This window comes from Macaca fascicularis, chromosome 15 (assembly GCF_037993035.2).
Source record: "Macaca fascicularis isolate 582-1 chromosome 15, T2T-MFA8v1.1".
Lineage (NCBI taxonomy): Eukaryota > Metazoa > Chordata > Mammalia > Primates > Cercopithecidae > Macaca > Macaca fascicularis.
In genome coordinates this window covers 2,920,642-2,941,445 of record NC_088389.1, presented here as the reverse complement: position 1 = coordinate 2,941,445, position 20,804 = coordinate 2,920,642, and the positions used below count along the sequence as shown (strand labels likewise).

The following is a 20,804-nucleotide window of genomic DNA, read 5'->3' as shown; positions in this document are numbered from 1 at the left end:
GGTGCACTTGCTGCTTTTTTTAAGATGGTCACCTTCCCCAAGCAGGCCATTTGGTTCATTCCAGTATCGCTGCTGGTGGCTAGACCCTCTGGCCTGGAGCAGGGCTATGAAAACACTTGCTGGACGAAAGACAAGCAAAGCATGCTTGAGAGAACGAGAGCTGAATTTTTTTTTTTTTTGAGACGGAGTCTCCCTTTATGGCCCAGGCTGGAGTGCAGTGGCGTGATCTCTATGGCCCAGGCTGGAGTGCAGTGGCGTGATCTCGGCTCATTGCAAGCTCCACCTCCTGGATTCACGCCATTCTCCTGCCTCAGCCTCCCGAGTAGCTGGGATTATAGGCGACCGCCACCACACCTGGCTAATTTTTGCATTTTTGGTAGAGACGGGGTTTCACCATGTTGGCCAGGTTGGTCTCCAACTCCCAACTTCAGATGATCCACCTGCCTCGGCTTCCCCAGGTGCTGGGATTACAGGCGTGAGCCTCTGCGTCTGGCCCCGAGAGCTGAATTTTTGAAACCACCCTCAGGCGTATTTCACAATTTTTTTTTTTTTTTGAGATGGGAGTTTCATTCTTGTTGCCCAGGCTGGAGTGCAATGGCACGACCTCGGCTCACGCTACGTCTGCCTCATGGGTTCAAGGGATTCTCCTGCCTCGGCCTCCCAAGTAGCTGGGATTACAGGCGCCCACTGCCACACCCGGCTAATTTTTTGTATTTTTAGTAGAGACGGGGTTTCACCATTTTGATCAGGCTGGTGGTGAACTCCTGACCAGCCGCCTAGGCCTCAGGTGATCCACCCACCTGGGCCTCCCAAAGTGCTGAGATTATAGGCATGAGCCACTGCACCTGGCCACATTTGTTTTGCTTTTGCCAAATTTAGCAGTGGAGGATTGTATACCAAAGTTACCACTAATATGAAGCTCTAAGAACCCGCTACTATTGAGCCAGCTTTTTTTTTTTTTTTTTTTTTTTTTTTTTTTTTTTTTTGAGATGAGGCTGGTCCGGGAGTACAGTGATGTAACCACCGCTCATCAGCCTTGACCACCAGGGCTCAGTTGATCCTCCCACCTCAGCCTCCTGAATAGCTGGGACTGTAGGCGCGCACCAACATGTGGGCTAATTCTTATTTTAGAGGTGGGGTCTCACTAGGTTGCCCAGGCTGGTCTCTTAACTCCTGGCTTCAAGCAATCCTCCTGCCTCAGCTTCCCAAAGTGCTGGGATTGTAGATGTGAGCCACTGTGCCTGGCCGTATTTAACAATTCTTTTATTTTCCAGAGATTGGCCAACATCATTTGCATTAGTGTAAACTCCTGAGTGAAATTCCATTCATCTAAAAGCTAGTGGTGAGTGCCAAGGGCATCACCTGGCTTTTGATCTGTGATCGTACTAGACACATCACGCCCCGCCACTCCCCGCCAAAAGACTTGGAGCCTCTTACTCTCAAGCCACAGGACACACTCCAGGGGCGGATCAGAATCTCTTTAACAACTGTTTGGGTCGGAGAAAAGGCCTAGGAACAAGCCATAAAAGCTGACTCATTTTAAGCCCCATTGTCCTAAAACATTTTGGTACAAATTTTCTTTTTTTTTTTTTTTGAGACAGAGTCTCGCTCTGTCGCCCAGGCTGGAGTGCAGTGGCGTGATCTTGGCTCACTACAAGCTCCGCCTCCCGGGTTCACGCCATTCTCCTGCCTCAGCCTCCTGAGTAGCTGAGACTACAGGCGCCTGCCACGGTGCCCGGCTAATTTTTTGTATTTTTAGTAGAGACGGGGTTTCACCGTGGTCTCGATCTCCTCACCTTGTGATCCGCCCGCCTCGGCCTCCCAAAGTGCTGGGATTACAGGCGTGAGCCACCGCGCCCGCCCCAGATTTTCAATGAATTGATTTGAAACTTAGGGCACATTTGTTTGGGCAAAACCTTTTTTTTGTTTTTGGAGATGAGTCTCACTCTGTCACCCGGGCTGGAGTGCAGTGGTGCGATCTTGGCTCACTACAACCTCCGCCTCCCGGGTTCAAGCAATTCTCCTGCCTCAGCCTCCTGGGTAGCTGGGACTACAGGCGCCCGGCTAATTTTTGTATTTTTAGTAGAGACGGTGGGGGGGGGGTCTCACCATTTGGCCTGGTTGGTCTCGAACCCCTGACCTTGTGATCTGCCCACCGGGACCTCCCCAAGTGCCGGGATTACAAGCATGAGCCACCGCACCCGGCCCAAGAGACTCATTTTTATCAAGAGACTGGGTGTTTGTTTCCCTACTTTTTAAGCTGCTGCTAATAAAAGTTTTATGTATTATTCACTGGAATTGTTGATAACCAGCATGGTTCATCAGGTCTGAAGTATTTGTGTCTTCCTCAAACTCTTCTCCAACTAACGCTGATCTCTGGGGCAGTGAACTAGGAATGCAAGATTTCATTTATTTATTTATGTATTTTGAGAGGGAGTCTTGCTCTGCTGCCCAGGCTGGAGTGCAGTGGTGCAATCTCAGCTCACTGCAACCTCTGTCTCCTGGGTTCAAGCGATTCTCCTGCCTCAGCCTCCCGAGTAGCTGGGATTACAGGCACCCGCCACCATGCCCGGCTCATTTTTGTAATTTTAGTAGAGATGGGGTTGGGGGCGGGGGGGGGGTCTCACCATGTTGGCCAGGCTGGTCTCGAACTCCTGACCTTGTGATCTGCCCAGCACTCAGGTGATCCACCCGCCTCAGCCTCCCAAAGTGCTAGGATTATAGACGTGAGCCACCGCACCCAGCCGAATGTAGGATTTTAAAGACAGCAGAGATGAGCTGGACAAGATCACAGTCAGCAGTTAAGGGTTGAGACCAAACTTTTTGCCTGTGGATTTTACAGCCTTTAAAACAAGGACATTGTGAGAACAGGGTATGCATGTATATTGTTTCTTCCAGGTTTCAGTCTTTGGCCAGAAAGAGAGTTTAAGACTCAATATATGCATTTATTTAAAAATATAAATATGGAAAAATAAATAATTTAAAAGACTAGATTGAATGTCCCTAGATTTTCACACATTCAAAGACTACATTTTTTCAAGAGATGGAATGGGACACAAAGCAAGAATGAACGGTTCTAAACTCTCGAAGAAAGAAACCTGGGACATGGTGGGGATCCCTGGCCTAGGTGTTCAAGGTGGTGGCATCCTAAGCTTCCAGCAGTTCCCCAGCCAGGCTCCACTGTCATTCTGTGGCTGGAGTTACAGAAGCAAACGGTCTACGTCACTGAAACCATGAGATGGTTTCATGCCAACAGGCTTGGCTGATGAGAGGAGAGGGGAGGTGGCTTCTCACTCAGCCGGGGAGGCCCTTATGCTGGGGTGCGGGCCTCTTTGCGCCACGGCAGGCGACCTGCAGCCTCGCGGAGGGGAACCGCGCCACGTCCTGGAGGCCATGTGGCTTCCTCAGCTGGGCTCTGGGGCCCACTGAGAGGTCTGAGGCCCCAGGGGTCACCTAGCCCAGGTCCAGCCTGGCTCTGGACACCTGTGTGACATGGGGTGGTGTGTGTTTGAGGGGCTGCCAGGAGGACACAGATGGACGCCTGCTCCGGGTGTGGAGGGAGAGGCTGGCGCAGAGCACGCGGGGATGGGGTGGGGGTGGGGGGGCTCTGTGACTGCCCCCAGGGCACGGGAGCTGCTCAGGACCGGATTCTGACGTCTGCCCCCAAGAGTGGCTGGGGTCTGTGGTACTGCGGCGGGTCCACGCCCTGCCCACCCATGCCATGTGGACCTGCCATGGAGAAGGACAGGCTCACTTAGGGGTGGTTTCCTTCTTGGGACGCTGGCACAGTGGCACGGGCGCCACAGTCCCTCAGATCCGCAAAAGGCGGCAAACTCTTCGTCCTTCCCGCTGGGTTTTGATCAAATACAATCACCCCATGTTGCGGCTGTGGGTCCTCGCTCAGCAAACTTCAAGAAACGGAACAGATGGTGCTGGAGTTCTGACTCTGTAGTGCTTGCTGCCTCTGAATCTCCTTCGAAATCCGTCTTTTAATTCCTAGTAAGTATAGCTCTCTATCAAATTTGCCAGCTGCCAATGGAATGCTGTGGAGGAGGAGGGGGCATTAGGAGGAGGCCAGGCCCAGAAGAGGGGGCATTAGGAGGGGGCCGCGCCCGGAGGAGGGGGCGTTAGGTGGGGGACAGGCCCAGAGGAGGGGGCGTCAGGAGGGGACTGGGCCAGGAGGAGGGGGCGTCAGGAGGGGGCTGGGCCCGGAAGAGGGGGCGTTAGGAGGGGCCGGGCCTGGAGGAGGGGGCGTCAGGTGGGGGCCGGGCCCGGAGGAGGGGGCCGGGCCAGGAGGAGGGGGCGTCAGGAGGGGGCCGGGCCCGGAGGAGGGGGCGTCAGGAGGGGGCCGGGCCCGCAGGAGGGGGCGTCAGGTGGGGGCCGGGCCCGGAGGAGGGGGCGTTAGGTGGGGGCCGGGCCCGGAGGAGGGGGCGTTAGGAGGGGGTCGGGCTTGGAGGAGGGGGCGTTAGGTGGGGGTCGGGCCCGAGGAGGGGGCGTTAGGAAGGGGTCGGGCCCGAGGAGGGGGCGTTAGGTGGGGGCCGGGCCCGGAGGAGGGGGCGTTAGGAAGGGGTCGGGCCCGAGGAGGGGGCGTTAGGAAGGGGTCGGGCCCGAGGAGGGGGCGTTAGGTGGGCGCCGGCCCGGAGGAGGGGGCGTTAGGAGGACGCCCAGGGCCACGAGGAGGGGCGTTAGGTGGGCGCCGGCCCGGAGGAGGGGGCGTTAGGTGGGGGCCAGGCCCGGAGGAGGGGGTGTTAGGAGGACGCCCAGGGCCACGAGGAGGGGGTGTTAGGTGGGCGCCGGCCCGGAGGAGGGGTGTTAGGTGGGCGCCGGCCCGGAGGAGGGGTGTTAGGTGGGCGCTGGCCCGGAGGAGGGGTTGTTAGGTGGGCGCCGGCCCGGGCTGGCACTGCCTCTAAGCACACAGAGGCCTGTTCCTGGGAGAGCCACAGGAAGGACGGGCGGACACCTGAGCGCTTAAGGCCTTCCTCCCCCCAGCTGGCCACACCCAGCCCCCCAGCTGGGCCTCTTCACTGTTCAGAGCCGCTCCCCTTCCTGCCTTCTTCCTGCTCCAGGATGAGTCCAACCCATCCTGGGGCTGCACAGCCCTGAAGGTCCCAGGACAAAGCCCCAAGTGGAACCCCACGATGACAGGGACCCTCTCAGCTCATGGGACGACGGCCCAAGCCCCGGGCCCGAGAGGGAAGGAGCGGGAGAGCACTGACTTGTCTCGCCCCGGCCTCACTTTCACCCGGAAGAGGCCGTACACGGGGCGGTGGTCGGAGGTCTTGATCCCGGGGCAGGAGGAGTAGCTCACGGGACAGATGTCACCCTTGTGGCGGCTTCTGTACAAGACGCGGTCCTTCGGGAAGATTCCGGAGGGAGGAAGTCCAGTTACTCCTGAGGCGCTGTGGGGCGTGGCCCACTCACCTCCCCGCTGTTCTCAAGTGCCCCCCGAGGGAGCCTTCTGGGACCCCCGACACTTATGCCCGTTTTGTTGCCTGGTGTCTGTGGCCAGCTGGGCCAGGGCCTGTCCCTCGCCGCTGGAGACCCTGTGAACAGCGGCTGCTCCTACCCTGCCCTGCCTCAGTGGCTTCTTGAGGCGTCCAGCAGACATCGGGACATGCCCAGAGCTGCAGCCATGGGCCTGGCGGAAGGGTGAGTGAGGGTGCAACGGGCAGAGGCTCTGCACGCCAGGGGCGAGGGCATGGCCGGTGCCCTGTGTGCCAGTCGGCTCACCCAGCCTTGAAAACACCCATGGAGAGGGTGCCGTTCTCCACCAAAGGGGACTCGCCACGAGGCCAGGGTGTAGAGCTGAAGTTCAAGTCAAGGCCGTCCAGGTTCAGACCCCTGATGCCAGGCATTGGCTCCCGGCTGTGGGAGGTGCCCGCCCTGGAAGCACTCTGCGCCGGCCACGGGCGGGGCTCACCGTGTATGAGGGTGTCCTCTGCTTGGAGGTGCTGTCGTACGTGTCCTTCCCGATGTCAAACTTGTATGACGGGAGGAAGTGAATGTCCGGCTCCTGGAAGCCCTTGAAGATGGACCCTGCCACAGGATGGGCACCCGGACCGGCTCAGACCAACTCGTGCCAGCCGTGGCACCCCAGGCCCTCACCTTTCCGCATCTCCCGCCACGCCCGCCCCCCTCCCAGGCCCTCACCTTTCCGCATCTCCCGCCACGCCCGCCCCCCTCCCAGGCCCTCACCTTTCCGCATCTCCCGGATGAGCTGGTCATGCTGCAGCAGCGCCGGCACGTCCACCACCAGGCCCTGGCACAGGAGGGTGTCCACGGCCGTGCGCCCTCCGCTCAGGCGGAAGTTGAAGTCTCCAAACCAGAACACCTCGTCGAAGCGGGTGGTGACGTCCGCTGTGGCACAGTGGGCCATGCATGGGCACAGGCAAGCAACGGCAGGTCCTTCCCCTTCCCCAGAACACGGCCTGGCAGTGGCTCCCAGGGGAAGTGGGTCTCGGGTGCCAGCCAGAGGGGCTGGGCCCCGATTCGCATTGGGACAGCTCCAGAAGGCACCTGGAGCAGCCTCAGGAGCAGACGGCGCCCATGGCAGGGGATGACCATGTCTCCGCTCCTTTCCACACAGCCGGGGGAGGCGGCAGGGCGGGCAGTGGTGAGGACCAGGACCCAGGCTAGCAGGACACGCTGTGAGTGGACGGGATCCGCCCACCCCACTAACCGTGCTAAAGAACCATGAGGGGCTATGCGCTGGGGGCACTTGGACTTTTCGGCCCTCGCTTCCCAGAGCTCAGGACGCTGCCTCTGCAGAGCTGCCGTAAAAACGACGGGCGCCCCGCGTATGAACCACGGCAGCACCACCCGCATGCAGTGTGGGGGCCCTCACCTGCGCTGGAGCGATAGGGGTTGGTGTCGGGCACGTTTCTGGGCAGGGCCAGGGCTTGCACGGTCCTGGTGTAGTCCAGCAGCCGCTCCGCCACCTTCCCGTCGCCCGCTGTGGGAACAGAAATGGGGTAGGGGTCACAGGGTTCTGGGTCTCCCTCAAGAGCCGCCCCCTGGACCATGCCCTGACTGCGCGCCCCCTGCAGACGCAACCCCACCGGGCATCCGCTGCCAGGCCTGGCCAGGGACATTTCTGCCTCGGAGGACGGAGCGCGGGCCCAGCACGGCATGCCCTCAGTGCCGGGGTCTGCTGGGGGTCCTCAGCGTGCATCTTAGCAAGCATGGTGCCCGCCCCACGGCCCTGGGTGGAAGATGAAGCCAGCAGCCAGGATCCCTGCCCTGGGCAGGGTCCTGGTCAGGAGAGGAAGGCTGTTCTCACGCAGCACCTGCGGCACGGGCACCGAGCGACTTACAGGTGAAGTGGGACGTGATGAAGAGGAAGGAGGTGCCAAAAAAGGTGAAGCTGACGCCCAAGGCCCCCTTGGTCTTGATCTGAGACACGATGCGTGTGGTCACCGTGGAGCACTCCACCTCTGTGGGAGGGGCAGCTCTCAGCTCACCTGCGGGACGCTGCAGGCCGGGGGTCGTGGCCAGACCCGCATGCCAGTGAGGGCTCACTCTGGAGCCCGTGTGTGACATAGCAACCCCCAGATCCCAGACGCAAAGCGTGCCTGTCCTGCCAAGGCCACGGGTCAGTCGTGGAAAGTGGGGCTGCCACCCTCCAGCCGCGCCCACCCCTCCAGCCGCACCCACCTGAGCAGAACCAGATGAGGTCCCGGCGGATAAAGAGCGACATGTAGAGCACGCCGTGGGCCGCCGAGGACAGCAGCACGTAGTGCGGGCCCAGCGTCTCCTGCAGACGCGTCTCCCACTCCCGCCTGCAGAGGAGGAAGCGCGGCCGGCTGGGGGACATGGCCTTCCAGCTCCACCACTCCCAGACCTGCCACCCAGAGCCCCTCGAGGAGCTACCAGGGAAACCCCACGACCTGGCCTCGGAGTCCTGCATGGAGACGCATTTGCCAGAGGCCGTTGTGGGCCAGAGTTGGGACCTGCCGGGGGTCACAGGCCCCAGTTCCACTTGAGTGGCTCCCCTGGATCCCTGCCGAGACCCCAGTGAGCAGAGCTCCTCCTGCCTGCATGGCTCATGGGCCAGGGGAGTGGGGCCCACCTCAGCTTGGGGCCAGGGCTCCTTCTCCCAGAGCACCTGTGTGGGCGGCAGCCACCTGCTGTTCCCACCACAACGTGGGGGCCCCAGGAAGCCTCGGAGCCCGGCCGTGCTCCCTGCTGCCCTTCTACTCTCTCACGTCAACAATTTGTTACCAAAATCCAATCTCATTGATTTTAAACTCTCCAAGTTGCCACCAGAAAAGACTCATGTATCCCACCCAGGCGTGGAGGCTGCCCGTGCCCAGCCGCAACCCAGGTCTCAACGCCCACCCGTGCCCAGCCGCAACCCAGGTCTCAACGCCCACCCGTGCCCAGCCGCAACCCAGGTCTCAACGCCCACCCGTGCCCAGCCGCAACCCAGGTCTCAATGCCCACCCGTGCCCAGCCGCAACCCAGGTCTCAACGCCCACCCGTGCCCAGCCGCAACCCAGGTCTCAACGCCCACCCGTGCCCAGCCGCAACCCAGGTCTCAACGCCCAGCAGCTTCAGACACAGCAGCCCCAGGGCAGGCACTGCAGGGCCTGCGGCCGCCCTACCTGTCAGAGCAGCCCTCCTGGACGCCGATGACGTACAGGTCCTGGGCATAGTCGGCCTCGGCTGGGAGCAGGAACTCGTCCAGGCTGGGCGGGAGCTCCTGGGAGGAGGGAGCACGTGGTGGGCCGGCTCCTCCCGAAACCTGCAGGCGCCTGTGGGCGAGTCCCACTGCAGCACCTCGAGTGCCAGCAACTCCTCTGAATGAGGGAAACTGAGGCCACGGCCAAGAAGGGATCTACCCGGTCGGTCTCCAAGGCAGCCTCTGACACACCAAACACACCTCAGGTTGGCCCTCGGCCTCAGTTTCCCTCTCCAAACACGAGTCTATCCAACAACCACCCCTGTGTGACCCCCGTCACTGTGACCCCAGCCTGTGGGGCCCAACCTGCCCCTGAGCCGCCCCACAGGGGCTCTGCTGGCCGCCCTCCCGCTCACCTTGAGCAGACGATTCTCAGCCAGGCCTGGTGACCCAATCCCTTCCCCTCCGTTCTGCGGCCACACGGCCATGGAGGTGCAGGTGGGAGCTCGGGAGGACGGGGGTCCTTACCCACTCTCACCCTCCTGTGCCGCAGCTCGCAGTGGATGCGCCTCGGGGCTCTGCCCTCCCGGCCCCGGGACGAGGCACAGAACTGCCCCGTCTCCCTCACCCACGTCTGTCCAGCACCGCCCCGCCCCGCCCTTCCCTGCCCAGTGCCACCCAGCGCCACTCACCTTCTGGCCCTGCATGTTCCAGGTGGCCACGAAGAGCGCCACGTACCGGTCTGGGAAGTAGCGGGCCAGCTCGTCTGCCCCCAGCAGGGCCCCGCTGGCCAGGAGGCTGCCCTCCAGGTAACTCCTGTGACGGGAGGACCCCAAGCTCAGGGCCAGGCACAGGACACATCCCTGGGGGGGTCTCGGCCAGGTCCCCAGGGACAACAGCAAAACCCACAGAATGTCAGAAGCTGCCCCCGACCCCGAGCAAGGGCTCTGCTGGACGCTGCGGTGCTGCTGTCTGCTCTGCAGGACAACAAGGCCCGACCTGGCCACACAAACACCCAGAGCGGGCTCACACCCCCCCACCTCCCGGGAAGAGGCAGGAGAGGGTGACATCTGGGGCTTTTTGGTGGTGGGGTCCTGGGAGAACCACAGAGAGGAGCTCCCAAACTATAAGCCACGGCTGTGGGCACAGGGCGCTGTTCGGGCAGGGGCTGGTTCTCCTCCTTTCTCCCTGGGCCCCAACACCAGGCAGGATGGCCTAAGACAGGGAGACCAGGCGAGCCACATGGAAACGCGTTAATCTCCTCGACACTCGTGGCTTTGATGCACTTTTGGGTTTGCTTGTTTTGGTTTCTGGTGGGGACAGGGTCTCAGTCTGTGCCCAGGATGGAGTGCAGTGGCACCAACACAGCTCCCTGCAGCCTCCACCTCCAGGGCTCAAGTGATCCTTCTGCCTCAGCCCCCCGAGTAGCTGGAACTCCCGGTGCAGTGCCACCACGCCCGGCCAGTTTTTCATTTTTTATTTTTGTAGAAACAGGGTCTCGCCACATTGTCCAGGCTGGCACTTTCGGATTTTAATACGGCAGTGCACACAAATGGTTAAACACACCGTGTGGCACAGCGACGCCCTGCCCCTCCCCACACTCAGCACCTTCTGCCACGAGGGCTGGTAACCTGTCAAGAGGCAACAGCACACGCCCACTGCTCCGTGGGCCACCCAGTGCTGCAAAAGCCACCAGGGGATGTGGACACACGGAGCCGGCCGTGTGCCTGAGATGCTTGATTTACAGACACTGAAATGTGAAGTTTACAACTTTCTTGTAGTGTGAAACAGTATTAGAATTGTTTTGACCTTTTCCCAACCATGTGGAAATGTAAAACGCGTTCTCAGCTCGCTGACTACACAGAAAGGCCGTGGGCTAGGCTTGCCAGCCCTCCTCCCCACTCCTTCTCTAAGTAACACTTGTGCTGCTCCTTCTAGATACGCCGTCTTCTGACGAGGTTCCCTTTCACAAAGGGAGACGAGAGCACAGTGCCGGATTCTTGTGACCTCCCGTGAGAACTTCCTCAATCCTGGCTGCAGCTCCCCAAGCTTCACTGGACACGATTAAATCATGTCACAGGGAGGAACCTCGCTACCTCACCCCTAAAACTGTTGACAGTTCCAGTCAGGACAACTGTGTTCACGCAGCGGTCATTCGGGACAGAGAGTGTTGCTGTGGCCACTGCTGTCAAGTGATCCCGGGCCCAGCAGGGGCTCCTCGGTCACCAGACTCGAGGCCCATGGCGCCTTTGCCGGCAACGCCCATCATGTCCACACCAGCAGCCGCGTGGCCGGTCTGCCCAGCTCTGTCCAGAGCACGGTTAGTAACAGCAGGCCAGGGGCAGCCCTCACAGTCATCATTCCTGTGTCCCGACACGGGCAGGGGCAGAGCTGCCTCGGACCCCCATCCAGGGCCAGGACACTGCAGAGCTTCTGCGTGAGGATGCACAGGCCGGCTGCTGCAGCCTGGGCCGGCTCTCAGAGCAAAAGGAACTGGTGGGGAGAGCATCCCCCTAACCCGCCCTGGCAGCCCCAAGGCACTGGCAAAGGCCAGCAGCCATTCTGAAACAGGGCGGACCAGCCCGTGCACGTGCGGCCCACAAGCTCAGAATGGGTTTTACTGTGTGGAACGGCAGAGAAAGAAAAAACAGCGAGGTTCCAATGTGCGTCCCTAATAGATTCACCGGCACACAGACGCCCTTTGGTCCCCACTGTCCGTGCCTCACCCTTGACAGAAAGTGTGTGCCGACTCCTATTCTAGAACAGACCGGAGATCTGGAAATGGGAAGTTTTTAGACAGCAGAACTGAGTTAAAGGATCCACATCAACCCTCGTTTCCTGGTTGTTCGAAAACAATGACCTGATCCAAATTTGAGACACGACTGCCATTCTAACAGGTGTATCTACGTAAACTCAATCTGATTTTAAAATGTGATGCTTTAGACGCACGAAGAAATTTTACCCTTTACAAGAAACCCTGCAGTGAATTATTTTAACAAAAGCAACAGTTTTGCCCTGTATGTGACTGCACCTGCCCCATCCACGCACAGGAGGGGAGTATGGTGGGGGAGCCAGGCACAGGCCCTCACTCCATGCCTAAGCCCACCTGCCTGCTGGTGGACCACAGGCGCAGGGAAGTGAGGCTACCTTCGGGGACTGTGGTGAGCTGAACAGTGATCCCCAAAGCCATGTCCACCCCCAGACCTCCAGAACCTTGGAATGGGGCCTTATTTGGAAATAGGGTCTTTGCAGATGTACTTTTTTTTTTTTTTTTTTTTTGTGAGACGGAGTCTCGCTCTATCGCCCAGGCTGGGGTGCAGTGGCGCGATCTCGGCTCACTGCAACCTCCGTCTCCCGGGTTCAAGCCATTCTCCTGCCTCAGCCTCCCGAGTAGCTGGGATTACAGGCGCCTGCCACCACGCCCGGCTAATTTTTCGTTTTTTTTTTTTTTTTTTTTTTTTTTTTTTTTGAGATGGAGTCTCGCTCTGTCACCCAGGCTGGAGTGCAGTGGCCGGATCTCAGCTCACTGCAAGCTCCGCCTCCCGGGTTCACGCCATTCTCCTGCCTCAGCCTCCCGAGTAGCTGGGACTACAGGCGCCTGCCACCTCGCCCGGCTAAGTTTTTGTATTTTTAGTAGAGACGGGGTTTCACTGTGTTAGCCAGGATGGTCTCGATCTCCTGACCTCGTGATCCGCCCGTCTCGGCCTCCCAAAGTGCTGGGATTACAGGCTTGAGCCACCGCGCCCGGCCAATTTTTCGTATTTTTAGTAGAGATGGGGTTTCACCGTGTTAGCCAGGATGGTCTCGATCTCCTGACCTCGCGCCCACCTTGGCCTCCTAGAGTGCTGGGATTACAGGCGTGAGCCACCGCGCCCGGCCTGCAGATGTACTTAATTAAGGATCTTGAGATGAGATCACTCTGGATTTAGGGTAGGCAGTAAATTCAATGACTGGTGTCCTTACAAAAAGAGAGGGGAACACAGAGAGATGGGGAAGAGGACGAGAGAGAGACAGAGAGACAGGGAAGAGGCCACATAAAGACAGAGGCAGAGACCGGAGTGTGCCACAAGCCAAGGAACAACTGGGGCCCCAGGAGCGGGAGGCAGCAGGAGGATCCTCCCCCGAGCCTCTGGAGAGAGGCTGCCTGGCCACACCTTGATTTTAGACTTCTGGCCTCTAGAACTGGGAGAGAGTCCAGCTCTGCTGTTTCAAGCCTCCCAGTCCGTGGCCATGAGTTACAGCGGCCCCAGGACACCACACAGAAACCACCTCACACCACTCCCTTCTCACACCTGCCCTGCCTCCCGCCGTGGCTGACAGACAAGACTTGGGCACCATGGCAGTGGGGAGGGGAGGAAAAGAAGGGTGCGGGTGGTTTTGCCAAGTCACAGTGGGAGCATCTGAGGACAGGCCCCCAGACGGCGACCCCAAGACCAGACCAGGCTTGGGAGAGAGCCCGTGGGTTCAGTGCCGTTCCTTCCAGCAACAGCTCGAGCCACCAAAATGTTCCTCGTGAGAAAGTGGCTAAACAAAGTAGCCTCAACACATCTGGGGCCTCTTGCGGCAGAAAAAAACTAAGGGGGCAGGCTGGGCGCAGTGGCCCACGCCTGGAATCCCAGCACTTTGGGAGGCTGAGGCCAGGAGTTCGAGACCAGCCTGGCCAACATGGGGAAACCCCGTCTCTACTGAAAATACAAAATTTAGCGAGTGTGGTGGCAGGTGCCTGTAATCCCAGACGCTTAGGAGGCCTGAGGCAGGAGGATCCCTTGAACCCAGGAGGTGGAGGTTACAGTGAGCCGGGATTGCGCCACTGCACTCCAGCCTGGGCCACAGAGAAACAAACAAAAACAACCAAAAGGGCAGATCATATACATTGAGGAAATTTCTCAAGACTAAACAAGAAATAGCGCCAGATACATAATTGTATGCAAGATGCCATCTTGTCTACCTTAACACAACGTCACGCCCACGAATGGTTCTGAAACACACAGGAAAAGTTCTGGGAAGTTGGGGAGAGATGGGAAGGGCGCTGCTGTGGGGAGGGGCTGGGAGATGGGGTGGCTGCGGGAGACCCGCTTCATTCTTTCTGTTTAGGCATCCTAAACGCTGCTGATGGGAACGGTCTCACGAGGTTCCAGCAGCCTGAACACTACAATGAAGGCGGCGCAGGGGCTGCACCCACCAGGCCCTACCTGCTGCGGACGTCCTTGCTGCGGATGGGCGCCAGGAGGCTGAAGGAGGATTTGGCCGATCGAAGGGAACAGTCGTCGCAGGCCAGGGGGCTCCGGGGCCGGCCGGGGCCCAGGCTGCTGTGGGCCCGCACCAGGAGCGGCTGCGCGCGGAGCTTGTAGTCTGCAAGATCCGAGTCGACCTTGTTTGCTGTCCTCAGGGAGTCGGAGGCGATGTCCAGGCTCAGGGCAGGCGGCGGGCGCGGGGGCAGCAGGCTGGGCAGCCTGGGCGAGCTCCCTGCCACGGCGGCGTTTCTGTGCAGCAGGTTCGGGGAGCTGCTGGCCACCCCAGAGAGAGGGTTACCCCCCGAGGACGGGCTCCCTCTCTCACTGCCCAGGACCCCGCGGGACTTGGGGATTTCCTGCAAGGAGGTGCTCAGGCAGGGCGGGGAGCAGCTGTGGGCGGGGGCCCCGGGACCCTCGCTCTGCACTGAGCCCCTGGAGGGACTGGTCCCATTCCGGGCTTCCAGGTCTTCCTGGCTGCCTCGAAAACGCCTCCTCCTCCAGCCCTTGTCGTCCAGGGACAGGGCTCGCTCCAGCCGAGGCCTGGCGGGGGGCCGCGGGGTGACGGGTGCTGCCCGGGCTGGCGGGTCCTCGCCGCTGGGCGTGGCCGGGGTGCTGCAGGCAAGCGCCGGGCTCTCGGAGCCCGGAGCATCGGGTGGGGACCCCGCGCGCGGGGCCAGCGGAGCGCCGGGAAGCTGTCCTTGGAGCGTCCTCCCTTCGGGCGGCTGCGGGGCCGGCTCCGAAGGCCGCAGGCTCTCCGCCTTGGACGGCATGGACGGGCCCTCCCAGGGGAGGCCTCGGCGCGGGGCCGCAGGCGGGGCGAGGGGTCAGGGGTGCCGGGTCCGGGGTCGCCGGCGCAGCGAGGAGCAGAAACTGCGCTGCGGCTCCCGCTTGGGCCGGGGGTGGTCGCGGAGGGGCAGGGGCGGCTGCCGCATGGCCCGGGCCCCGGGTCCCGCCAGCCCCTCGGGGCTCCCAGACGCCGTCCCCAGGGCGGTCCGCAGGCAGGGCCTGTCGCGGGCGAGGCTCGACCCCGGCTGGGGCGCCGCTCGGGGAGAGGGGCGGGAACCGGGCACCCCGGGCTGGCCCCGCAGACTCCGAAGCCGACCCCGTACTCGCGGAGGCCCGGCCGCCCAGAGGCGGAGTCAGCCCGGCCGGGACCCAGCAACGGCCGCCGCGGGGCCGCGCCCGGTCCCCGCCCCGCGCCCCGGCCCCGCCCGCAGCGGCCCCTGGCGGCCGGAGGACTGCGCCGCACCGGGCCAGGTCGGCTCTCCCACGCCCCTCCCCGCCCGGCAGCCCCGCAGCCCGGCAGCCCGGCAGGTCCCAGCGAGGGCAGGTCCAAGTCCCCAGAGAGGACCTGGGCGCGGGCCAGGCGAGTGCCGAGGCCTGCGGACACCTGCACTCACTCGCTTCCAACAAACCAAAGGGAACCACAAGTGAAGGTGCTTGAAGGAGCGCAAAATATTTTATTCAACAATTTGCAATGTAACAATTCTCATTTAGGAAAAATAGCCGCTCCCGCCTGGAGGAAGCTTCTTGAATCAAAAGTCGTGGCAGTCGACCCCAGAACAGCGGGCAGGGCCGACCGGTAGAGGTCCCAGGAATCACAGGAGCTGACCAAGAAACAGAGAGGGCTGCCCCGTCACAGGGACTGGCCTTTCTCCAAGTGACAAGGACAAATGGATCCAGTGGGACACGCCTGTGAAACATTTTGGAAAACATCCTGGGTGGTCTGGGCTAAATGATCAAGTGAAACAGAAAGTCAGGAAGGGCCTGTGCTAATTCCGCATTCTACAATTTCTACACTTAAATTTAAACACCAAACAGTTTGTTTCCCCAGCAGAACCTACAGAAATTATCTACTGATTTGTATTAGTATTTAAATCTTTTCTTCAGTCTCTTTAGACTTGACAAGAATACGAAGAGTTTTCAGAACAGTCAGAGAAGCCTTAAAGCTTTGCATCAGTGAGAGGAGGCCCCTCTCTGAGTTCAACAGGGCTGAGTCCACCAGGAGCTACTCAAAGTCTCAGTGTGGCAAAACTTGGGGCAGAAATAAGTTCCAGAGCAGCTGTCAAGAAATTGTGTTAAGATACTCTCCCCAAGATGTTACCAACCCCTGAACCAATGTCCCCCAGGTGAGAAAGTGGGTCACGTGGATTGCACCAGGAAAAGTGCAGCCTTTTAGAGAACTGCATCCAGCCCCCTTCACAATGAGTCTAACCATGCTCCTACACACAAAATGAAGCCCAAATCAAACATCACACCGTCGGTTTTCACCCTGGATGACCACCCTGAGCCATCGTGTCAGACAGCCGGCTCCGTGGGGCTCCTTCCCAGTGACTGGGCCACACGGTGGGCAGTCGCCGGTGCTTTGGGTGCACAAAATCACCCATGGTCCTCATCAGGCCACAGAAAGTAAAGTGAGGCTGGAAACGTCTTTGTTACAGGAAAGAAATTCACTTCAGTAACTAGGGCCTCTCTCAAAAACTGAACTAATGCCGAAGGAACCCCGAGGCTCCTCAGAGACGCTGACTGAGAACACAGCGACCTCCACGCATTCGGCCAGGTTCAAACACGGCGAGGGCCCAGGCGCTGCAGAGCAGGGTCGGGGTCTGCCTCAGACAGTCACTCTTTGCTCCCAGCACCTTAAAGGAAGTGCGGGACTCACTGGGCAGGGACTCACAGCTCGGCTTGGAGAGGCCCTGGTTGCTACCGACCGTGTGGCTCTCCTGTGGCAGAGACAGCTCCAGCCGAATGAACATTCTTAAATGACCAGGAATGCTACATCCTTAAATCATCCTAAATGACTAAGAAAGTCACATCATTCTTTTCGGCAAACAATTCTGAGTCAAAGATTCAGTCTTTCCATCCAGTATCTGAGAGGATGGTGGAATTAATCTTCAAAATAATTCATTATGATGGGCGGTGAGGAGGGAGGCACAGCGTGGGACCAGCTCTGGGTCACTGCCGTGTCTCCCTGGGGGCGGGACGGAGATCGCGGCGGTCGGTCGGGCTCTTCGGGGAGAACAGCAGCGTCAGGGCTCCAAGTGCAAGTTCACAGCAGGGCAAGCCTAGTTCAGCACCAGGTGCTTCCTCTGGTCAATTCTCCCTAGCCTTGAGCTCCCGGAGGTGGCGCAGGCCTGGAACAAAATCAACAGCATGACCTCTGCATGCCTGCCCCCAGGGTGGGCAGTGCCCGGGCGCAGCGTGACAGGGGCTGGTCCACATAATGAACTGCATGGGCCATTGGCGCCGACAAGCTGAAGGCTTCGTTTTTGTTCCTCAAAGCCTCTGGAAACCGACAAGTCAGTGCCAAGTCCTGGGCTCCCTTGAAAGCACCGAGTCCTTAACCATCAGTGTTTACTGTGAGGGTCGCCCGGAGGTGCTGAGGTTTCGTCAGGGCCATGAGACCCAGAGCTGCTCTGCACAGCCAGCCTGGCTGTCCGGAGTCCCGGGAGGAGTGGTGGCCAGGCCTGGCCACTGCAGGGGACGCGGGGACCCCAGGTGCAGACAGCCAGCCAATGCAGGCATCCGTTCTTACTCCCTTGCAAAGCCTCATGGAGGGGAAAGCCAAGGAATTTGTGTAAAGGCACTAACTACATGGCAAAGGAAGCAGGACAACACCAAAATCGACTAGTCTGGATGCAGAAAAGCAGGTGACAGCCAGGGGCAGCTGTGGGGAGTGGTCCTGGGAGCCTCGGCCTTGTTTGTAGAGGACCAGGGCAGGAATGCTGGGCCCCAGCCCGGGAAGCCTGCGGTCAAGAGTGTGTGAGGCCGTGAGGAGTGTGTGAAGCCGTGAGGAGCGTGTGAGGCCGTGAGGAGCGTGTGAGGCCGTGAGGAGCGTGTGAGGCCGTGAGAAGTGTGTGAGGCCGTGAGGAGTGTGTGAGGCCGTGAGGGCAGGCTGGGGTGAGGCCGTGAGGAGCGTGTGAGGCCGTGAGGAGTGTGTGAGGCCGTGAGGGCAGGCTGGGGTGAGGCCGTGAGGAGCGTGTGAGGCCGTGAGGAGCGTGTGAGGCCGTGAGGAGTGTGTGAGGCCGTGAGGGCAGGCTGGGGTGAGGCCGTGAGGAGTGTGTGAGGCCGTGAGGAGTGTGTGAGGCCGTGAGGAGTGTGAGGCCGTGAGGAGTGTGTGAGGCCGTGAGGAGTGTGTGAGGCCGTGAGGAGTGTGAGGCCGTGAGGAGTGTGTGAGGCCGTGAGGGCAGGCTGGGGTGAGGCCGTGAAGAGTGTGTGAGGCCGTGAGGAGTGTGTGAGGCCGTGAGGGCAGGCTGGGGTGACGATGGGGCTGAATCCCAAGATGCCCCAGACCTCGGCCCCCGCTTGGCTCCCCTCCACTGACAGCCAGTCTATACTCCACAGGCAAGGGAGAGGGGAGGAGAGACGAGGCTGAGGGAGGGAAACCGCAGAAAACATTCTAGAACACTCCCCAGCTGAAGGGCATGCATTCAGGCCCAAGGGGACTGAGAGGGAAGCCCTGCAGGTCCCAGGGAAACAGGACCCCGAAAGGGGCTGCAGGCAGAATGGACCTGGAATCTCAGCAACCACAGGCACCAGGAAGCCTAAGGCCACCTGCAGTTCTGAAGAAAGCAAGTTTGGCCCAAGAATGTTACCAGCCAGCCAGAGAGGCCGGAGAAGAAAGGCAGCTCCAGACATGAAAGGCTTCTCCCAAGTCACCCCGGGACCTGTCTGTCAAGAAGCTTCTAAATAAACATACAAAAAAAGCAAGAGCTACTGGAGGATGTGTGTCACCAAGACAAACGGAGTAACTAAGAAAGGCAGCAACACAGGATTCCAAAGCTGCGGGACCCACTCCGGGAGACTCGGGTGCCCAGGCCAAGGGAGGAGAGAACACACTTGGCTCAGAGACCACAGGCTCCAGGAGGACAGAACAGCAGACGTGGCAGAGCTGGGGGCTGAATGAGGGATACACAAGTAGAAAGCCAAGCACATTTTACAAACTGCAACCTAGGAAAAGGCAAAGCGAATGCAGGAGCACGGAGGGCCTGGTGTCCACAGAGAGCTCCACACGGGAGCGCCGAGGGCCTGGTGTCCACAAAGGGCCCCACACGGGAGCGCCGAGGGCCTGGTGTCCACAAAGGGCCCCACACGGGAGCGCTGAGGGCCTGGTGTCCAAACAGAGGGAGAAATGGCAGCCGGGGAGGGCCCAGCGTGGCTCCTCACAGTGCCCTGTGGACTGCCACACAGTAGGTGTGCAACTTTCATTCAGAAAAGAGAAGCTGGGCACGGTGGCTCACGCCTATAATCCCAGCGCTTTGGGAAGCCGAGGTGGGAAGATCGCTTGAGCCTAGTAGTTCAAGACCAGCCTAGGCAACGAGGTGAGACCCTGTCTCTATAAAACATACAAAAATTTGCCAGGTGTGCTGACCGCGCCTGGAGTCCCAGCCATTCAGGAGGCCGAGGCAGGAGAATTGCTTCAGCCCAGGAGGTTAAGGCTGCAGTGAGCTGAGATCAGAGACTGTACCATGACACTCCAGCCTGGGCAACAGAGCGAGACCCTGTCTCAATAAATGTGTGCGTGTGTGTGTGTGTGTGTGTGTGTATATATATATATATTTTTTTTTTTTTTGAGATGGAGTCTTGCTCTGTCGCCCAGGCTGGAGTGCAGTGGCGCAATCTCGGCTTACTACAAGCTCCATGCCCGGCTAATTTTTTGTATTTTTCACAGGGTTTTTGTATTTAACACAGGGTTTCACTGTGTTAGCCAAGATGGTCTTGATCTCCTGACCTTGTCATCCGCCCGCCTCAGCCTCCCAAAGTGCTAGGATTACAGGTGTGAGCCACCGCACCCGGCCATAAATATATATTTTTTAAAAAGAAAGAGAAAGAGAATCTAGGGAAGAAAGCTGCCATCACCGAGCAGCAGGGTCAGGAAGTCAGTGGACGTGTCAGGGTCTCATGGAGAAAGGCAAGGGTCACTCACCTGTGCCAGCTGAGCAGGGTTGTAGAAGGGCACGGCCCCGCTGGGAGGGCCGCCTGCAGCAGGGAGGTCGCCAGGAGCCTGAGAAGCACAGAGAAGTCACCTCAGCGGGGCTGTGCTGCACAGCAGCTGGCATTTCAACTGCAGATACAGACGCCGCTTCTACATGGGATTTACGGTACTTGTAAATAAACTACAGAAGCAGACTGAAGGCACTTCTTGCAACACCAGATTTAGTATTTTATGGTTCATAGAAAAATGGTGAAAATCAAAGCAACGTGCAGAGCCAATGTTTTAAGCACCGGAACATGCAACAGGAAGGTGCACACGGCACTGAGGTGGCGCTGAGCGTGCGAGGCGGTTAGGAGGTGCCCATGGCTGCAGACCTAAGGCTCCAGCCACGACACGAGGCCCAGAGCTCTCATTTGCAGGCAGAAGGGTCACAGCAAGCCTTTCTGCTGAGCCACGGTTGCAGCTGGTGCCGTGACAGGCAGAAGATGAAGGGTTCGTTCACCTCCCTCCCACACTGGCCGCAGGACACCGCCACTGCTGCACTCGCCCCGGCCTCAAACCAATGTTCTCATGCTTGATCAGAAACGAGAAATCTTCCTTCCAGAGGAGAGCATCCTGACCCGGGAAACACTCACGCGGCGAGGCCACGCCCCAGGCCCGTCATTGGAAAAAACAATTCGAGCAAAATGACAGAACCCACTCATTCGCTAGGACACCTCGGGGTTGGTCCAGTCGCCCCGTGTATGTGGATACTGAACAGCAAACCCCCTTTAAAGGAACACTGCTGTAATCCCAGCATTTTGGGAGTCTGAGGTGGGCGGATCACCTGAGATCAGGAGATCGAGACCAGCCTGACCAACATGGAGAAACCCTGTGTCTACTAAAAATACAAAATTAGCTGGGCGTGCTGGCGGGTGCCTGTCATCCCAGCTACTCAGGAAGGCCAAGACAGGAGAATCGCTTGAACCCAGGAGGTGGACGGAGGTTGTGGTGAGCTGAGATCACACCATTGCAT

General features: G+C 59.6%; 2 protein-coding genes and 1 long non-coding RNA gene across 23 annotated transcripts in view; 1 reads left to right on the top strand and 2 right to left on the bottom strand.

The window, feature by feature from the left end:
- Positions 1-2,924: 2,924 nt before the first annotated feature.
- Positions 2,925-15,014, bottom strand: INPP5E (inositol polyphosphate-5-phosphatase E). Of its 4 annotated transcripts, none has more exons than XM_074016009.1 (10): positions 13,813-15,014; positions 9,313-9,436; positions 8,604-8,701; positions 7,654-7,778; positions 7,314-7,571; positions 6,845-6,952; positions 6,196-6,357; positions 5,921-6,036; positions 5,217-5,353; positions 2,925-4,043 (listed from the first exon to the last, which is right to left on the bottom strand). In XM_074016009.1, exons 1-10 carry the CDS (start codon positions 14,622-14,624, stop codon positions 3,911-3,913), a joined length of 2,073 nt encoding a protein of 690 aa, XP_073872110.1. In that variant the 5' UTR covers positions 14,625-15,014; the 3' UTR covers positions 2,925-3,910. The 4 variants fall into 4 exon arrangements, with proteins under 4 accessions (XP_073872110.1, XP_045230093.1, XP_065385908.1 ...); XM_045374158.2 differs by having other exon boundaries at positions 7,314-7,433; XM_065529836.1 differs by having other exon boundaries at positions 5,259-5,353; positions 7,314-7,433.
- On the top strand, positions 4,073-4,996 carry LOC135967315 (uncharacterized). Its single transcript, XR_010581318.1, has 3 exons — positions 4,073-4,131; positions 4,721-4,786; positions 4,878-4,996. It is a non-coding gene; the product is annotated as an uncharacterized lncRNA (long non-coding RNA).
- Positions 15,015-15,285: 271 nt separating the features above from the next.
- Positions 15,286-20,804, bottom strand: part of SEC16A (SEC16 homolog A, endoplasmic reticulum export factor) — a 46,898-nt gene continuing 41,379 nt past the window's right edge. For all 18 annotated transcript variants that reach the window (XM_015436201.4, XM_045374145.3, XM_045374146.3 and 15 more), the window contains 2 exons: positions 19,781-19,858; positions 15,286-16,988 (listed from right to left, as the gene is read on the bottom strand). In XM_015436201.4, the coding sequence (XP_015291687.3) occupies positions 16,920-16,988; positions 19,781-19,858 (147 nt within the window). In that variant the 3' untranslated portion in view covers positions 15,286-16,919. The remainder of the gene's footprint in view (positions 16,989-19,780; positions 19,859-20,804) is intronic.

Bases quoted from the DNA above. Each gene is read 5' to 3' on its own strand.
- INPP5E (XM_074016009.1), bottom strand. From the start codon at position 14,624: ATGCCGTCCAAGGCGGAGAGCCTGCGGCCTTCGGAGCCGGCCCCGCAG. The intron at 7,572-7,653 runs GTGGGTGCGGCT...TTGGCAGGACAG, and splicing joins CCTCATCTGGTTCTGCTCAG to GCACGCTTTGCGTCTGGGAT. The intron at 6,358-6,844 runs GTGAGGGCCCCC...ACTGTGCCACAG, and splicing joins CCCCTATCGCTCCAGCGCAG to CGGACGTCACCACCCGCTTC.